Raw genomic sequence first — 18,359 nt, 5'->3', positions numbered from 1 at the left:
CAATCAAGTCCGACTGTGTGTTGCTATGTGGTCCTTCTCCATATGCTATAGGAGAGGAAGGGGTGGCTGTTGTCTGCTTCATTGTATTCTCTCAGAGGCAAGTTATTCTTTCTTCTTAGTTCTTTGTCCTTTCATGAAACTAACATGCACATTACAGTCAGCAAGAAACTTGTGCCTGCTAGGCTGGAGGAATATATAAGTGGCACTTCAACACACCAATTCTTCAAGGTATGCTTTTCATAGACCCAACACAGGAAAGTTTCCATAAATCAAAGAGGGATGCTGCTGTTTATGTGCATCTTGCAGAGTGGTGGCTGCAGTGTTCACCTTGAAACGTTGCAGTTAAAAGATGGGAAATATATAGCATGCGAAAATGATATTTTTAAGGAACAATTGCATCATGGAAACCTGTTGTGAAAGACAAGTAAAGATTGTCTTCATGTACAGTGCTTCTTCAGTGGCAGTTTAAAGCGCCGAAAAGAGAAAGTTAACTCACCACTGCTCAAGATAAGATCATAAGATCGCACACACCTATTTTGCCTAGTATATTTTTATAATTTTTTCAGTTTCCCTTTCTCCAGCCGAGTGCCAGCCAGTCATGTCAATCACTCGGTTCCTGTCAGGTCAACGAACGGGCAGTAGACAAATCATAACAGTGCTTGTAACAAACATGATAGAGGCTGTAGCAGCAATTGGGGCATCCCCCTCAGGTTTAAAGTGTGACATATGACAGCTGAAGGGGTGGGAGATAACGAAGGGTTGGACCAAACAGTTTTTCAACACAGTGACAGGATGTTTAAAAATGTAGAACGGCCAAATGAATAAGTGCGCCAGAGTGCTTCAGAATATTAAAAATTAATTGTTTAAATCTAAGCACTGATAACCTGAAAATTGTATAATCTGGGCCTGGATAATGGAGAGTTTACTGTACTTGCATCTGCTTTGAATGATTCAGAATAATTTAGACAGTTTGTTTTGCATATCTATGTGGTTATTAACTACGGTCTTATGTCACTAAAACATGAAAGGCACAGAATTTTTTACTCACCAGAACTGTAATGATCTCGTAAATTTGTGTAGTTTCAACTTAAGGGTTCACAACATGATGTTACAGTAACTCCCATACTTACAAAAGATTTTGTTCTTTGGTTTGTTTTGGGCATCAGATTACTTAAATACTACCCCATACTAAATTGCCGTATTTTGATGTGTACCTACGTTTAGTATTCATTCATCCCTCACTTTGGATGACTAAATCATTCCTAATATCAGGTTTGTTTACTGAAATTCCATATTCTGAAGCACAATTCTCCATACAGAGAAAGGTGGATATTTTAATGTGTTCCGAAGTGTGAAGTAAAAAAAACTTTTTGTCTTATTAATATCAATCAAGAACATTGAAATACTGTATAAAATATAAAAAAATTCATAACTTTGGGCCTATTCTTCAAGTTCCTGACAAATACGTCAACAAGTGAAGTCCACGCCTGCCGCGAGTCAGCTAATTGGCAAGCTGTCTGCTAGAGTTCATTGATCTTGGTGCATGGCAGATAAGTTTGCCCGTCAAGATGCTTTTTGAGATTAGCACTGTCTCAACTCTTTCATTTAATGTTCAATTTTTCAATTATTTTCATTCACATTTTATATCTTACTGGTTACTGTAAATAATTTTTTTTTGTCGAAATATGGAACTTTATTTTTACGTACATTTATTACGAACAGTGAACAATTAACTAATAATTTAGATTCTTATGAAAAGTCAATGCATCTACTGTAAACCGCGAGAAACTTGCTTTTAGGCTCTGGTCAATTTGGACCTAATCCTTGTTATCCAAACCATGCATGAGACAGCTCTATGATGTCACTGGCATGTTAATGCCATGTGCTACAGCTTGCAACAGTCATCATCTTTCATCTTATGTCAACAGACATTTACTGTTGTGTTTTCTGAGACCTCAACTACAAAACTAACAATGCAGTTATTGAACTGGTGCATTTTGATAAGTGCTGATTGAGGTTATGATCTACTGTATGGTGTATTCTAAACAAAGCAAGAAGAGTAATAATATGTATTTTATTTACAAATGTGAATAATGTCACTTTGTGATCAGTATTTAATGAGAGAATGAAACCATCCACCCAGTATGTGTGGATTCCTTGTTCAAGCTTTGTTCTGAAAGATTGCTACTGGCTGGTTGCACAGCTCTGTACATCTGCGTAACTGTAAGCATACACTTTCTGGTCAGTGTGTATAGTCCATCCACGGTAACCTCCTACTTTTCTGAAGCCCTGCTTTTCACCGGATCTACTTTAATGTCACTATGTATCCTTCCGCCGTATGTAAACAAAAACATTGCCATGTGACAAATGTCAAATGGTTTGTTTACAATCACCAGCTGTCAAAACAATGTGTGTATGTATGTATATATATATATATATATATAAAAGTAATTTGAATATGATCTAAGTATACATGCATATGTTCATAACATTATTTATGATACCCAATGGTAAAAATATTAAAAAATAAGTTTGTTAGCTAAAGAAATAACATATAATTTAAAGTAAATTTTTAGGAGAATATATAAATTTACAACATTTATGTAAGCAATAAATATCATCATTTAGTACAGTTCAACACAGTTTTCTGCATCTGAAAAAAAAAGTATTGTAAATTATACATATGGCTGTCCATCTAAGCAATCTGGAAAAGACTAAGGATTGAAGGTTTAATAAAATTAACAAATTCAGATGAAAACATTTAAAAATGAATTTTCTTCTTTTATTTAATAAACCCCTACCATTTTGCCGGTTAAGGCCACAAATAAAAATATGGTTATATACATTTTCCTGAGTATACTTATTAGACAAAATCATAATTTTATGAACAGTAAAATTGTGGTGAAGAATTGACAGTAATTTCTATACCACTTATATGCATTATTTATTTGTGGCCCTGGATGGGGACTGGCTTTTTGTTTTCCAAGTAAGTTCACTGAAAAATGAAGACACACAACAAAATAAAATGTTTCACATACACCTATACGAATCCAGAAATGAAATTTAATATTCATTTCATAATACGTGTAATATAAAGTTAATACATAAAGTTCCAGTAATCAACATACTTCATGGGAATGCATAAAAAAAAAAAAAAATGTTTCAAACCCCAATACTTACAGTTGCCCAGGTGTTTATTACATACAGACCTCAATAAGAACACCCGGGTAAATCATCAAGAGGAACTGCCAGTACTTCACTGTCTCCATCTACTTGCTGTGTCGTAACCTCAAATTCTTCGCTGTCACTGTCTTCACTTGAACTATCCTCGCCGAGGTGGATGATGAGTGGAGGAATGGTGCCGCTGTCTATGTGGACTTCTCTCTCCCAGTCTGCTTGAATTAGCTTCTCCACGTGATCCACACACCTCGCCCATCTAAAAAAATTAATGTATACAGTAAAACCTCTATATAAATGACCTGTTTATAGCAAAAACCACTCTATAACAAAATATGTTTGTTTCTGTCAAAACGGCATAGTAAACAATGCATGGCATGCTCTTTATTACATACAATTTTGAACTCACTCCACAAGAAAGTATTTTTAAACACAACAAAACTCGTTTAATGTGTTTTCCTCAACTATCAAAGCTATTATTTAATACTTGAAGTAACATGTTTTGTTTTATGTTATCTGAAAAAAAAAAAAATTATAGTGGTTTATTCAAGATATAATAAAGCTGTAAATATTATATATGTTATCAATAAAGGCTTAGAATGCATATGATAAAATATTTATTTCATAAGTTTTGTGTTTGTTTTTGGTTAAAATTTGTCCCAGACAAAAACAGTGAGATATAGCGAAAATTTAATTTTTTGAATAGTTTTGATGATTTACTGTATATGTATTTCACTATAATAACATAACTTTTGAAAATACTAATGTGCAAGAACTACATGTGTAAATACCTATTCAAGTTCGCTAGATGAAAATATTCAAAATTCTCTACGTTGAAATTTTATCTGAATATTGAAATCTGCCTACAGCACTGAACCCACCATAACTTTAAAGTCATTGACACAAGATTAAGCATAACAGAAAGTAATATCACAATTACTAATAAATACAAAACTATTTATGGAAATGAAACAATTGCAAATGGACTGCAATTACAAAAAAAAAAAAAACCTTGCAAATAAGTCACCACTGTTAGATCTAGAAACTACACAGATATGTATGAATCACATGGGAATAAAATTACAAACACAAACACAAACACGAACACAAACACATACATGCAACACATTTTCAAAACGACAACTACACAAATTCAAACCACTTATTTTTACCAATTGTTTTAAAGCTGTATTACTGGTATATGAATATACACAAAATGATAATCACACTATACACACACTAGCACACAAAGTTATCAAAAGGAATGGTAGGACCAGGCTGCTAGGCAACAATACTTACGTATTATGTAAAAATGTATGGTAAGGGTTTTGCTGAAGCTTGAGGAATGTTCTACAGGAAAATAAAACAATTTCTACTTCAAAAGGAATACCCCATTGGTCATGCAACATGAAAATACCTCTCTGGTGTGGAAGCATCAAGAGCCTCTTTCCAGATGGCTGCAACTGCATCATTGTCAAATCTCTTGGCCCGCCCCACGTTACTATTGTAATGGTGTTTACATTGAGCCCAAACTAGTTCGATTGCATTATAGTGGCAGTGATAGGGTGGGAGTCGTAGAATTTCGTGGCCATAGTTACGAGCCAACTCGTCTACCTCATATCTGAAAAGTGTGTTAGAACAAGGTGTATACGTAATTTTTTGCAACTATCTCACTTTTAAAGAAATGCTGTAAAAAAACGAAATAATATACCGTATTCGGGGCTTGTTTTGTTTAGCTATTCTCAGCAGCTCCACTTTCAACAAATTATTTTCATGTTTTATCCCATTCTTCTCCAGCCACGCGATCAGTGCAGCCTTGGTCCAGTTCGTTGTAGGTGTTTTCTCAACCTACGTTGTGCCAACATTTAACTAAATACTCAAGTAGCTGATAAGAATTCATGACAGTAGAACCCTGTTACAATTTTACTGCTTATAAAGTTTTCCTGCCTATAATGTATTATTTTTCAAGTCCAATATTTTCCCTATAAGGACAATGTATTTAATTCCTGGATATAATGTTTCACAAATTATGCGTTTCGTGCTTGTAATGTTCACTTCATAAAATTTTAGAAGACGAAAAAAATTAAAAGCCTTTGTCTATACTGTCTATGTATATGTGTATGTTAGCAGTTAACTGCCTGTTGACACCCTTGGAAAACAAATAAATTCATAAATTTTAAGCCATTCTGTGTGTTTTCAAATGTATTCACTTAAATCACATGTTCAAGTGGCAAAAGAACTGGACTTAAGCATTTCCACTGTAAACACTGTCGTGAATTATGACAATTATACAGAAATATGACAATTTTACAGCAATGAGACAATGTGTAAGTAAAGACAAAGCAGATAGAAGCTGGAAGCACCATGATGTTAAAGAAAAATTGTTTTTGGCTTGCTACAAGCAAATTGGAGCATCAAATATATCTTTATGCAGCTTGTTGAGTCCATTGGCAATAAATCCACACTAAAAAGTACTAAATTGAATTTCCTGCTTATGTTTTTTTTTCTTGTAGCCCCTTAAAAACAAATTATAACAGGGTTCTACTGTACTTATGCAAAGCAAACATGTGTTTTGGCATATTGTCGTAATGAATTTCTAAATTTAACAAAGCATGTTAGTTTAGTGACTAGAAATTTTTTTGAAAATATTATTTTAATTTATTAAGTAGGGCAACAGAGCATTCATAAAGTGGGTCCTTTTACCAAACAAGTAATTATGTCATTTTCAAATGCTGTTTGCAATAAAAAAATTTTATTTGGTATTTCAAACCCTCTACTAAATTAGTTTGCACTACAATGTAATTCAATTACATTATATATATATATATATATATATATATCTGTGTGTGTGTGTGTGTGTAATCAATTTCAGCTCAAACATTATAGTTTATAAAAATGTAGTGTAGGCATACTATTAAGATAACAATTATTGCTGGCAAAATGTATTAGTCTCGAATATTCGTACTTATACACAATAATAAACACATGTAAATTTTTCACATTACAATTTGAGCAATAAAAAGACACTGCTTTACCATTGCACATACCTGGGTGCTGTGATATGAAGCATTGTCCATTATGATGACACTGGGTTCCTCAAGATGCACCAACATGTCTTCAAACCACATCAAGAAAGTTTCCCCATTCATCTCGCCATGGTAGTCTGCAGTCTTCTGACCTGAAACAAAAAGTAATCCTGCTCCTGGCACAAAGCCAGTGCGCCCTCCAGCATTAACAACAATAAACCTTTTACCATCTCCAACAGTACGTCTCTTCGCAGATTGTAGACTCTTGTCCTGCCATGACTTTGATACAGTTCCTGAAAAATATATGAAATGGAAATGAAATACTTTGTATTGGACCACAGAACAAATTTTCAAATAAATTAATGCCTTGCCTCTCTGGAAAATCCATGTTTCATCAACAAATATGAAATTGGCACCTCTTTCTTTTTCTTCTTTATACTTTCTCAAGAAATCTATTCGCTGCAATACTATGTTTTCATTCTCTATCAAAGCTTTTCGTCCATCAACAGTTTTCCATGAAAATCCCATCTTCTTTAACAATTTATGAAGACTTGATCTTCCACCATAATAATCTATTTGTCTTTCCCTGATTTCTTTCAAAATGGTGTCGACTGTAACATTCAAACCTGTAAATTTATTGCATACATTAACAATACATGAAATAACAGAGGTACACAAAACTAAGCGAAACCACAACCCCGTAGAAGATAATTTAAGTGCACAATTTACATTTATTAAATAGTTTTAATAAACTTACATTTCAAAAATACTTTTAAATTAATGGTAAATATTTACTTGGGCGGTATTTCCGAAAACAAAAGTTAAAAATCCGAAAATACCTTTATTTTATGCTCTTCAACTTCCTCTTTTCATTAAAATCGGCGGAGATTAGAAATTCCAAATACTTTAGGAGATATCGAATTTTTAAATTTCAGCACAAAACCAGCGCATTCCTGTGGCGTGCGTGCACCATTGTTTCTTGTTTACGTACGAGTATCTATTTTTTTTATTGGATAATGATGTCACGTTTTTGTTCGTGATAGGCCAGAATTCAAATGAACTAATACGTGATTATTTAGTTCAATTATTGTTTAAAACGGTGTTTAATTACCGCCTCCAACTTAGGTGAGTTTTTAACGTTTCTAATTTTAAAGTCTTATTTGTTATTTTGATATTGTTGCCCAAGTAATAAGTAACAAAAAAATTTACGTGAGTTGTTACTGTACATCCTTTGTTACGGGTTTGTTAGGTAAGGTCAGTTACATTATAAATAATTTAAAACTAAAGAATAATTAAAATTAATTCACATTATTTTTAATATCACCTTAGTTTGAAAGTATTTATAATGTAACTGACCTGACTTAATCGACCATTTTAGTTTTAAAATATTAAATTAAAAAATTTGATATCTCCTAAAGTATTTGGAATTTCTTATCTCCGCCGCTTTTAATGAAAAGAGGAAGTTGAAGAGCATATGATAAAGGTATTTTCGGATTTTTAACATTTATTTTCGCAAATACCGCTCAACTACATATGATGAAATTTAAAAATTCGATATCTTCTAAAGTATTTGGAATTTCTTATCTCCGCCACTTTTAATGAAAAGAGGAAGTTGAAGAGCATAAAATAAAGGTATTTTCGGATTTTTAACATTTTTTTTCGGAAATACCGCCCAAGTAAATATTTACCCATTAGTATTTCAGCATTCAATTTAGCAATCAATAAGTTACAAGCTCTACACTGTGTTGTAGGTAAATGTTTTGTATCGTGTATCCCATGTGATCCCTAGATCTTTATGCATGAACCTGTACATCCTATTGATCGTGTGGTGCATGTTTTTTTTCATTTATTCAGATCAAAGATCCTGAACATAATCAAATATTGTGGTATAGCAAAAATAATTATCATAAGTTTAATAAGACATATATATTTTCATTATTATTCAACTTTAAATCATAACTCATTACTACATCACAGGTTTTTATTTTTGGTTTTGTACAGGATTTTTAAACGTAATAAATTAGAAAAGCAAGAATCATCAATCACAGGATCAATATTTGCAGGATCATGCGATCAGGATCAATGTATCGAATCGGATACGCGATACTAAACTTTTACTGTTTTATAACCTTCTGTTACTTCATACACTAACACACAGTTTGTCTGGCTAAGTTGTGTTTTCATATGATACTTCATTACAATGAAGTAGGACTATTGTTTATAAAATAACAATACCCCTATATTTTCTAAAGGGTTAGGCGGGGCATGACACTATTTTGCAATAGAATATATATTGTACTGGACCCTGCCACACAGTACAATTTAGCCAATTAAGTATCCCAATTTTTTTTTAATAACCATGCTTGCTTAGACCACAACTCACTAATTTGTAACCAATTACTGCTAAAGCGCACAACTGGATATTATTGATACTGGAAATAGTCATTATTTAACCTTCTGATACATCATAAAAGTTGAGGTTATTTAATATGTATACTGTGTATAACGATATAAACATTACTTGTAGTTTTAGAATGTAACAATTTTCTTTCTATCTTTAACCTAACCTTAAAAGGACGTGTACGTATTTAATATGTTGCACAATATTCTATATATCAATACCATATCAATAAAGAAACCTAACAAACCACCCAAAAATGTTAAGTATTTTTAAAGGACTTATGATATCGGGAAAAAAACTGAACCGGTCAATCTGCATATGGATATATGAAATGAATACAATTAAGTAGGGCCTACCCCAGTGATATCGAAACTACTCTTCAGTATCAAATTTTTACCTTCAGCGTACATCCTGTAAATTGCATTCCTGATTGCATTTACTGTGAAATCGTCGACTGTGTCAAGTGACTTTCCTTCCTGTGGCCTTTTTTTCCTCTTTTTTCCTGGTGTTGAAACTTCTTCAATGTCTTTCTTGTAGTACCTAACCAAAAAAAAAACATTTGTCATAACACTTTTCCGGGGACCCGTTCACAATACGCAGTTAGGCAGTGTTCCAAATATGGCATTTTGTCACAAATATTTGCTTTGTGGTCACCAAATGGAAACATTACAGACTTTGTCCACGAAATTAATGAAGTGTTTTTTATTTATTTTGTGATCTCCCAAACAGATGAAAAACTAATTAAATGCAAATTATAAAATCACTCCCTTATGTTATAGTTAAACCTATCATAAAGTTTATAAACATCGTTATAAACAAACGTGTATCACACCCATAAAAATACTTGAAAGTGCCTATATTGTTATTGTTAGGACCTGAGTAGGCCTAATATGATTTTAGGTTAAGTTTTCAACAGAGACGCCACATGGCGGTGTTGTCTCACACCAAAAAATATAAATTGGAAATAAAACACAAAAAACCTCGTGAGTTAAAACACAGGCCGACAATACTTAGGACACAGTCGATATTTTTTTTACGTGCATGAAAACGAAAAAAGCCTACTTACTTGAGAACAGTTGACTTTGCGATGTTGAGAAGAAACGCGGTCGTCTGCGTAACGTCACATTTCTTCAAGTCGCCTTTCCTAATTAAAAGATATAAGTTCTGAGCGACGTTAATGATGTCCATCTGACGCTGCGACGAAGTAGCTTTCCCCATCCCGGAACCAATTACCATTACAGCAATCACAAGAACCACACAAAATATCAAAACGATAACAAATTCCATCATTACAATAGTAGATAATAAATAATATAACAAAGTTAAAATACACAATATTAACACAAAATCCTGAAACACAAACTGTACGTTATTTCACGGTCAGTAATATATTAAAACACACTGCAAAATGGCGTACAGACTGCAGACTGCTTAAAGAGCTGCTGAAAGCGGCTGAAAGAGAAAACAAACAAGTGACTATTAACATTATTAATGCGCGACCACGGTTTCGGCACGTAATATTTTTTTACCGTTAACATAACGTTTTTATTTCACCAGAGATTTAAAAAAATGTTCAAACTTAACAAATACCCAAACAAATTCTTAAATACACGCGGAAAGTCAAAAAATATATATTTTGGCTATGGAACTATTTCGTTCTAATCATTGCCAACACACCACTTCTCTCACTGTTTCATTTACACACATGCGAGATCATTAATATTAATAATATTGTACATAGATAGTTACTTTTTTTGTAAAATTTTATTTAACATCATTATACGGTAATTTAGTGTTAATGCATGTTTAATATGCATATGATGGAAAGTATTTTTGCAAACGAACCAAACATGCGGCATCCTGGTGTGTTTTTTCAAAGGTTCGTTTAAAAAAGTAGTAGGTTACCGTGGATGGACTATAGTCATTTAAACAAACTGTAAGATAAGTTAACTGTGTGCAGTTTTGCTGGTGTGTGTAATTTTCTGACTACATGAGAAACTTGGAAAAGTCAAGTCTAATTGCTTCTGCAGACAACTCACAGTTTTGAAAGAGATTTGTAGATATACAAGATATTGAACAAGTTTCAAAGGCTTGAGAGTATAAAATGCTAATTTTTCATGTTGCTGTTGTGTAGTAAAGGTAGCTTCATCCTCCATGTAGGTTTGATGCATTGTAATATCCTTTTAAGGCCAACAAATAGTTATAATTAAAGTTTGCTTGACTTTTTGCTCCAAGGTCACTACTAGAAGTTAATTGTATGTATTTTCACGGCTGGGTTATGCTTGGAACTTAACAGCTTCATTAATATTTTTTAAACATTTCTTCATAAATATCTGGAATCAGAAAAGAAAAAAACGAAAAGGCGGTTGTGGGGATTGTCGACAGAAGTGAAAACTTAAAACTTTGTTTTTAAATGTGTAATATAACATCATTTCTACGTCAAATGTACGTAAGAAAATGATTTTGGTATTATATCAGTATGATGTCAGCTTGATATCATTTTTCCTTACATAATTTTTTTAGTCACAACAGATGTCAATGGTATGTCAAATTTACGTAAAAATTCATTACCTAGCTATGAATTACCAGTGATGTCAGACCTAGGTCATGTGTTCACTGGGCAATGCACAGTATATACAAATTAAACTTTTCACAAGATCAATTTAACTTCACTTACTGCTACTAAAGCATGTTAGTGACGCAAACTCACAAGATTTTACCCATCCAAGAAGGTTCCAACACGAACATGATACAGTCAAGTATATACAATGTATTAGTGTATATATGTGTATACATGCACACAGGTGGCTGCATGTCGCCAGTTTGGTGCAACACGTCACTAGCATGTCAGTGATGCCAACCCATAAGTTTTGCCTCTACCAAAAATCACTGAGTGCTGCTTAAGACATTTTCACTTCAAAAATCTAATATAGTGTGTGAAGTGGAGTCTCCATAGTAGTGCATGGATACAGCATGCTTAACTATCAAATGTACGATGTGTTGATTTTTGCATATATAACCACAGTTTTTTTATGAGAAAGTTTGTTTTGTGCTATTGTCGTAGTGTTTTCCTGTACATCACAATTATGGTCACCAGTGCCTGACATGTACAACTCTAGCACATTTTGAGTCTTGAACATATTGACATCTTTGACTTTATTTTTAAGCCATTTTGATTCTCATCAACTAAAATAAGCTCAATTCATTGAGTCTCGACCCATCTACAATCTTCACGCTTTATTATAGTGCACACTAGGCTTCTGCGAGCAGAAGATTTTCACTTCGAGTCGAGCTCGAGCGAGTTTGCTAAAATACTCGCGAGTATCGAGTCGAGTTCGAGTTTTTTTTTAAAGTTTATTGCACATAAATTTACTGTGATGGAGTAATAAAATGTGAGAACTTTTGAGAAAAATATGGAAATAAAAAAAGAAACCATTATCATTGTTAGCCTACTAAATAGATAGACCTACATTAGAGGTCTGCAAGCCTAAGAATTTTACTTTGAGCCAAGCTCGAGCGAGCTTACTTGAAAGTTCTCGAAGCTTGAGCTTTTGTGATACAGTTACACTTTTGGGAAATTATTTTTACCTTAAACTTAGTAGGTATAATGTTTGAATAAAGTATTAAAATGAAGTGGGCTTATTAATTTTGGGTAACTATTTACAGAGTGCTTTTATAATTGGCACTGCTAGGAAAAAAAACATGTTTTCCATTGAATCTAACCTGTTTCCATTGGTTCATTAGCAACTGATATCATCCAACTAACATAACCACAGTTTACAAGTACGTATATGTTTGTGTAAATGTAACATATCTTTGGAATAATTTCATCCTTGTCAATTTTTCTGGAGTCCTTACTGAGCTTCAACTAACTGAGCACCAAAAATCATGTTGTTTGAAAAGTACATTCACATTGTTTCAACATTTCCACTTTTCAGCACAAAAATTCTGAGAGAGATTGTCATAGAGTATTAAATTCTGTTCTTCAATCTATCATGCAGAAAAATAATTTGTTCTGCACGTTCAGGAGTTAAATTAGCTCTACGATTGGAGATGGTGTTTACAGCAGATGAGAAGCATTTCTCGCTGGCAACCTGTGTGGCTGGAATGCTTTAGTAAAATTGTTGGTAAATATGTAGTCGCGGTATATGCGGAAAAAAAATGCTAAAATTCCGAAAATACTTTTATTCTATGCTCTTTCACTTCCTCTTTTCAAATCAACCGGCGGAGATAAGAAATTCCAAATACTTTAGGAATATCGAATTTTTTAATTTTCATCACAATACCTGGGTATTCATGCGGCGATCACCATTGTTTCTGGTTTACGAGTATCTATTATGTTTCTTATTGGACAATTTTGTCACGTGACAGTTCCGTGATTGGCCAGTATTCAAATGAACCAATACGTGATTATTTATTTATTTATTAATGTTCCGTCGGAGGTATCGCGACGTAGGTGAACGACTACATCATTTCCTTCTAATGGCAAAGGAAATGTACCCGCCTCCAACTTAGGTGGGTTTTTAACGTTTCTAATTTTAAAGTCTTATTTTTTATTTGGATATTGTTGCGCAAGTAATAAGTAACAAAAATATTTTACGTGAGTTGTTAATGTTCATCATTTGTCCGGGTTTGTTAGGTCAGGTCAGTTACATTATAAATACTTTAAAACTAAAGAACCATTGAAATTAATTCACATTATTTTTTATGTCCGCTTAGTTTGAAAGTATTAATAATGTAACTGACCTGACCTAATCGACCATTTTATTTATTAAGCATTCACGAACATACGGCAAAATAACAAAAATGGCGTCGGTCTAATGGTTGTACAGGTGTTGTATTGCAAAATTAAAAAATTCTATATCTCCTAAAGTATTTGGAATTTCTTATCTCCGCCGGTTGATTTGAAAAGAGGAAGTGAAAGAGCATAGATTTTTAGCATTTTTTTTCGCATATACCGTTACTCTACATATTTACCAAATTGTTTAACCTCAAAATTAGTGTCAAATATCTGTAACTTGTCATTAAGTTTAATCAATTTAAAGTAATAAAAATAGAAGCATTTTACTTAATTCAATTTACACTTGCAAAAAAAACTTACGCACAATAAACCTACATGGAAATTAAAGTCTTTTTCAATGTCCTGTAGTCTGAAATATGTTTACTCATGTCATCAAATGTAGAGCTGTATTGAAGAAGCCGATTTTGCCATTATTTAGTTGAATCGGCATTTCTGCCAACTTCCAATACTCTTGTTAATTTTCGGCCGATATTACTGAAAAACGAAAGAGAGACTGCCATAACCTAAAAATCCACGAGTACCCTTTTCACTTTTCGTAGTAGTACTGCATTCTTTCAGATCACATTATTTCTTAGCAACATGTGCCAACCGTACATATCAAGATTTAACATCCTTTTTTTTTCAATAATGTTCTTTAATTTTAATATGTCCTAAATAAATACATTACCATCACGGTAAATACACTTCTCGGTTATTACGGCAACTATAGTGCAAATGTGGTAACTATCATGCTTCTGCAGTAGTTATGGTATCTACAAAGAATCTTTAGTTCTTTTTATGGTAATTATCTTAAGATAACTATTGGAATTGTACTGCAGTTATGGTACATCATCCATATTTCTTCGTAAGTTGTTGTTCATTTGTCTTTTCTTCATATTTATATTTACGTGCGCCATTACTGGCAGGAACTTTCATAAAATTTTTAAACGGGACTTTATATCACACATTTAATGGCGTAAATGATGAGACCCCGGACAATTTAAACGCTTTTTACAGTAAAATGCGGGAAATGTTTCTGCATAAAGCGGGAAATACTTCCGCATAAAGCAGGAAAGTGATACATTAATGCTATGCGGAAAATTATAGAAGTAAAAAAAATTAATCACGGAAATTCGTAAATCCCGGGTACGTAAAAATGATGTGTTCATGTATACGGTCGATCATGTTACATTATAAAGTAAAGGATAATAGTGTTGTAAGACTTTTATTCCGATATAATGAGAGTTTTTTTTTCTATAGGTAGAGTGCAAGAAAAGCTCGCTCGAATTTCGAGTTGTTGAAAACCACGAGCTCGAGTTCGAGTATTACTAAAAAACTCGACTCGAAACTCGAATTTCGAGTACTCGCAGGTGTCTAGTGCACACTAGTTCCATGTTCATCTGAGCTCAACAAGTGAAGAAGGGAAAAGAAACTGGTTTTTCTAATCTTTAAGGAATAAAGAACATGCTCTGATACATCATTGATCAATATTGTATTTGTTTCAGAGTTACTTTTACTATGGCCTAATCTTAAGGATAATCGTAATGACTATCCTAACGTTATTACAAACAAATTTTTTTATTTATATAAAAAAACTTTTAGTTACTTGTAAAACCCATGACAGCAGAGCAATATTTACCAAAGATTCTTTTTTACATATCCTGTTTTATTGCATAATCGTCGCACCCATATTTTTGGGCATCAAAATTTGGATGAAAAAACTTCTTGCGTAAACGTCGCATGATGTTTTTGGTCCTGCTATTAGATTCTGAGTGCTTTGTGTAGGTATCTTTTCCGTATAAAACAATGTATTTTAAAGTAGAAATCTAATATTTATTCGGACATTACTACTTACTTATTTAATTAATGGAAATACGAAGTTGTTAAATGTGTAAATTTTCTTTTAAAGGCGTTTTGAAATGTTATAACCTTTATCTGTTCCTCTGCATTGCTGCGGTGAACCGCTTATAAAAATGTAGCCAGCACTAGTTGGCATCATTCGCGTTTGGTTATGTTGCTTCCAGTATAGAGCGCGCACACATATTCGAATGTTGATATCTCGCCGATTCATGCAACGCGCACTCTCTGTCGAGTGCCGGGTTAACTACATTTAATAGTCCGCACTCTTGGTGTGTATGACTACGATAGTTACGCATTAGTTCATGTCCAGATTCAAGTGGCTCGCATTCAGGTCACAGATTTTGTTTTTCTATTTAAAGTTGAAGAAAGGTTTTTGTTGCATTAATTAATAATATAAATTGTTTGGCGTACTCGTGTATACTCCACTTTTTTTTTTCAAATAAACGTACTTTCCATGAATGGGTTTTGTCTTTATGAATAATTTTACCTAACAAAAAAATTGTTTTTTCGCGTAAACATTGCACCCCTACTTTTAAACTTGATTTTAGTATAAAATGTGTGACGATTATGCAATACAACACGGTAGTTTAAAACTTGGTAGCAAGGGATGTGACAGAATGGTAAAATATGACTTATGTTTTGGATTAAAACTTACTTTGGTTTACATTCTTACCTAGCAGTCATGTTTTAAGTTTGCTACAGTTTTCTGAATCAACTCCAGACAAATGCTAGGATAGTTTTTTTTCCCAAATTCCCTGTTTGTGCTGTTAAATGTTGTATGTATACCTGTCAATGAGAGTTAAATGGAATTATTATATAAAACTGAAATTAACAGTTGCACCATTACCACTTAAAAGCTTATTTATTCATATCTTATGCACAGACTCGTTAGTAGCCACATGACTAATATATGAAGTTGTAGTCGTCATATGATCATAAGGATTTCTGGTTGCTAGGACATCATGTTACCTCCACTCATTTGTGTAGCACAAAACTTTACTTTTGTGGATACTTACTGCTCACACTCTACTGATACTATAAAATTTACATGCATCAAAACTGCTGAAAAAAAAAGTGTTTTTAAAACTGTTCTATGTAAATGTAAGTACATTTCTGTGTTCGTACTTATGTGAGCAAATTTCATGCTCGGCTTGTTTTTATACATTTTTATATTCTTTATAAAATGTATTGCTTTAAAAATAGTCACATGAAATCAAATTGTAGTTGAAAAATTTTAATTTTGTTAAAACAAATTTCTATTTTCAGAAGGTCGATTAACATTTCATGGAAGCAAAGAAATGGATTCAAAAGTAAGTACTTGTAAATATTTAGCTATTGTATGGGCATGTATTGCTGTGTGCCAGTTTTACATTCAAACCCATGTTCAATTTAAAATTAATTTTTAAATCTATTATTGAAAGAAAATTATAGATGTTAAGTACATAGCACACATTCTGTTATTTAATATGTATCATTACTTTTAAGTTTTAAAGATAAACTTTGTTTCAACATGTGATTTGGTTTATGTCCTATGTTTTCAAGTCGTAATGTATAGTAAAACATAGATATAATCCAGCTGTTGGAGAACAAATCACACTTGCATCATATCTGGTTAGTGCTATTTTCGAACGTAAAATCTTATCACTTCATCTAGGCACTGGCTGTCATCAAAGTTTGATCTTTATTTAATCAAGGATTAAAAAAAAGTATGTTAGAAGTAGTTATAATAAATAATTGTGCAGGCTGTATGCACTCTCGCTTTGAGCAGAATACAAACAGTAAACTGTGTAAAGAATTACCATGTGTTCTTATAGTGATTATAAGGCACATAGGTTTTTCAAAACAAAAACATTTTGTTGTATTATTCTTCTGTGATGAATATTTTCAGAGTTACTGTGGGGTATGAGATAACATAATTTTTTGTCTAGCTGAAATTCTAGTGTAAGGAAAAATCAGTTTCTATTGAGAACATTTAAAAACATATAATTAAATTAATAAAAAAATTAAAATATCTTAGCAGTCTCTGTATCTGGTTTATTCAATTGCTTAAGAGTATTCTTATACATGATAGCATTTTTGTTTTTTAATTTATTTTTAAATTCAGTGAATAGAGTTTGAGAAATATGGCAGATTATCAGGCTAATGGCTGTCAATTTACTTTGGATGAAACTAGTATGTAGCTTCCTTCTGGAGAGTGTTATATTTTATGATAGCCTAAAGAAAAATTTAAAATTACAATAATTCAGTATATAATATTATATTGGTGGTTGTCATTTTTTTTGCTTCATTAAACATTTCTCTAGAGCTAAGCAGGGTGGGAATTTTTGTTTGGGAAAATTATGGGCGGGGGAAAAAAATTCCTGCTGGAAATGGGATGGGATCAGGAATTATTTGAAGTTGCAAATTTCTAAATTTTCCGTACTATAACAAAGAAAAAATGTAATTTTTATTGTGGAGTTCTAAATCTAGTGGTTTTTAACCCTCAAGAACCACAAAATACCACAAAATAATGCTTACCATGTTTGGTTTTATGATAACCACGAAATTAAAACAAAAAGCCTTATTTGTAAAATTGTGACAAAATTGGCTCTTATTTACACTTTTAAGTCAAGTTATTTACTTTTAATCATTTACAATTGCCACATACTCATTAGGCAATATTACAAACATATTTACAGTGAATTTCCAATCGATTCTGGTACTTTTACATACATTAATGTTGCTTTCAATGTGCAAGTCGCAAAATGTATAGTGTCACAGATAAATGCAGCAAGTAAGGTACTACTGTGTGAAAATGATGTTAGATCGAGTGTAATTATCAATTTGATTATCATTTCAAACTGCACTGATCACATTTCATTCATACCATAACAGTTCCTGTGTTTTTTTTATGTAGTCCATGGTCGTAACCAATTTTTTTATACAGGTACGTGATAGCTGATAGGAAAAAAACAATGTACTATTTCTTATGCGTTTAGTATATCTAATATTCCTATTTTAAATTGTGGATGAAATTGGTGACACTATCGTTTTACAACAGTTGTGAAATAACTTTGAGGTCATTCCATGTCAATTGATCCAAATGTGGTTGCTTGACCATTTTAATCTCATGATT

The 18,359-nt window shown here is 32.6% G+C and overlaps 2 protein-coding genes across 7 annotated transcripts in view; one reads left to right on the top strand and one right to left on the bottom strand.

Moving 5' to 3' along the window:
* LOC134529565 (uncharacterized) overlaps window positions 1–18,359 on the top strand; it is a 108,477-nt gene that overhangs the window by 60,571 nt on the left and 29,547 nt on the right. For all 3 annotated transcript variants that reach the window (XM_063363788.1, XM_063363786.1, XM_063363787.1), the window contains one exon: window positions 16,511–16,554. In XM_063363788.1, coding sequence (XP_063219858.1) covers window positions 16,511–16,554 — 44 coding nt within the window. The remainder of the gene's footprint in view (window positions 1–16,510; window positions 16,555–18,359) is intronic.
* Window positions 2,773–12,737, bottom strand: LOC134529566 (uncharacterized). 4 transcript variants are annotated; one of them, XM_063363792.1, is made up of 6 exons: window positions 9,671–12,737; window positions 9,002–9,144; window positions 6,575–6,829; window positions 6,431–6,496; window positions 6,225–6,355; window positions 2,773–3,436 (listed from the first exon to the last, which is right to left on the bottom strand). In XM_063363792.1, exons 1-6 carry the CDS (start codon window positions 9,892–9,894, stop codon window positions 3,323–3,325), a joined length of 933 nt encoding a protein of 310 aa, XP_063219862.1. In that variant the 5' UTR covers window positions 9,895–12,737; the 3' UTR covers window positions 2,773–3,322. The 4 variants fall into 4 exon arrangements, with proteins under 4 accessions (XP_063219862.1, XP_063219860.1, XP_063219861.1 ...); XM_063363790.1 differs by having other exon boundaries at window positions 6,431–6,829; XM_063363791.1 differs by having other exon boundaries at window positions 6,225–6,496.

Source organism: Bacillus rossius, chromosome 2 (genome assembly GCF_032445375.1).
Source record: "Bacillus rossius redtenbacheri isolate Brsri chromosome 2, Brsri_v3, whole genome shotgun sequence".
Taxonomy (NCBI): domain Eukaryota; kingdom Metazoa; phylum Arthropoda; class Insecta; order Phasmatodea; family Bacillidae; genus Bacillus; species Bacillus rossius.
The sequence above is the reverse complement of the archived record's forward strand: the minus strand, read 5'-3'. Positions and strand labels throughout refer to the sequence as shown.

Excerpts from the sequence above, each read along its gene's own strand:
- LOC134529566 (XM_063363789.1), bottom strand. The coding sequence starts at position 9,894 with ATGATGGAATTTGTTATCGTTTTGATATTTTGTGTGGTTCTTGTGATT. Across the intron at positions 9,145-9,670 it reads GCAAAGTCAACTGTTCTCAA|GTACTACAAGAAAGACATTG; the intron begins GTAAGTAGGCTT and ends TTTTTTGGTTAG. Across the intron at positions 6,830-9,001 it reads TTACAGGATGTACGCTGAAG|GTTTGAATGTTACAGTCGAC; the intron begins GTAAAAATTTGA and ends ATAAATTTACAG.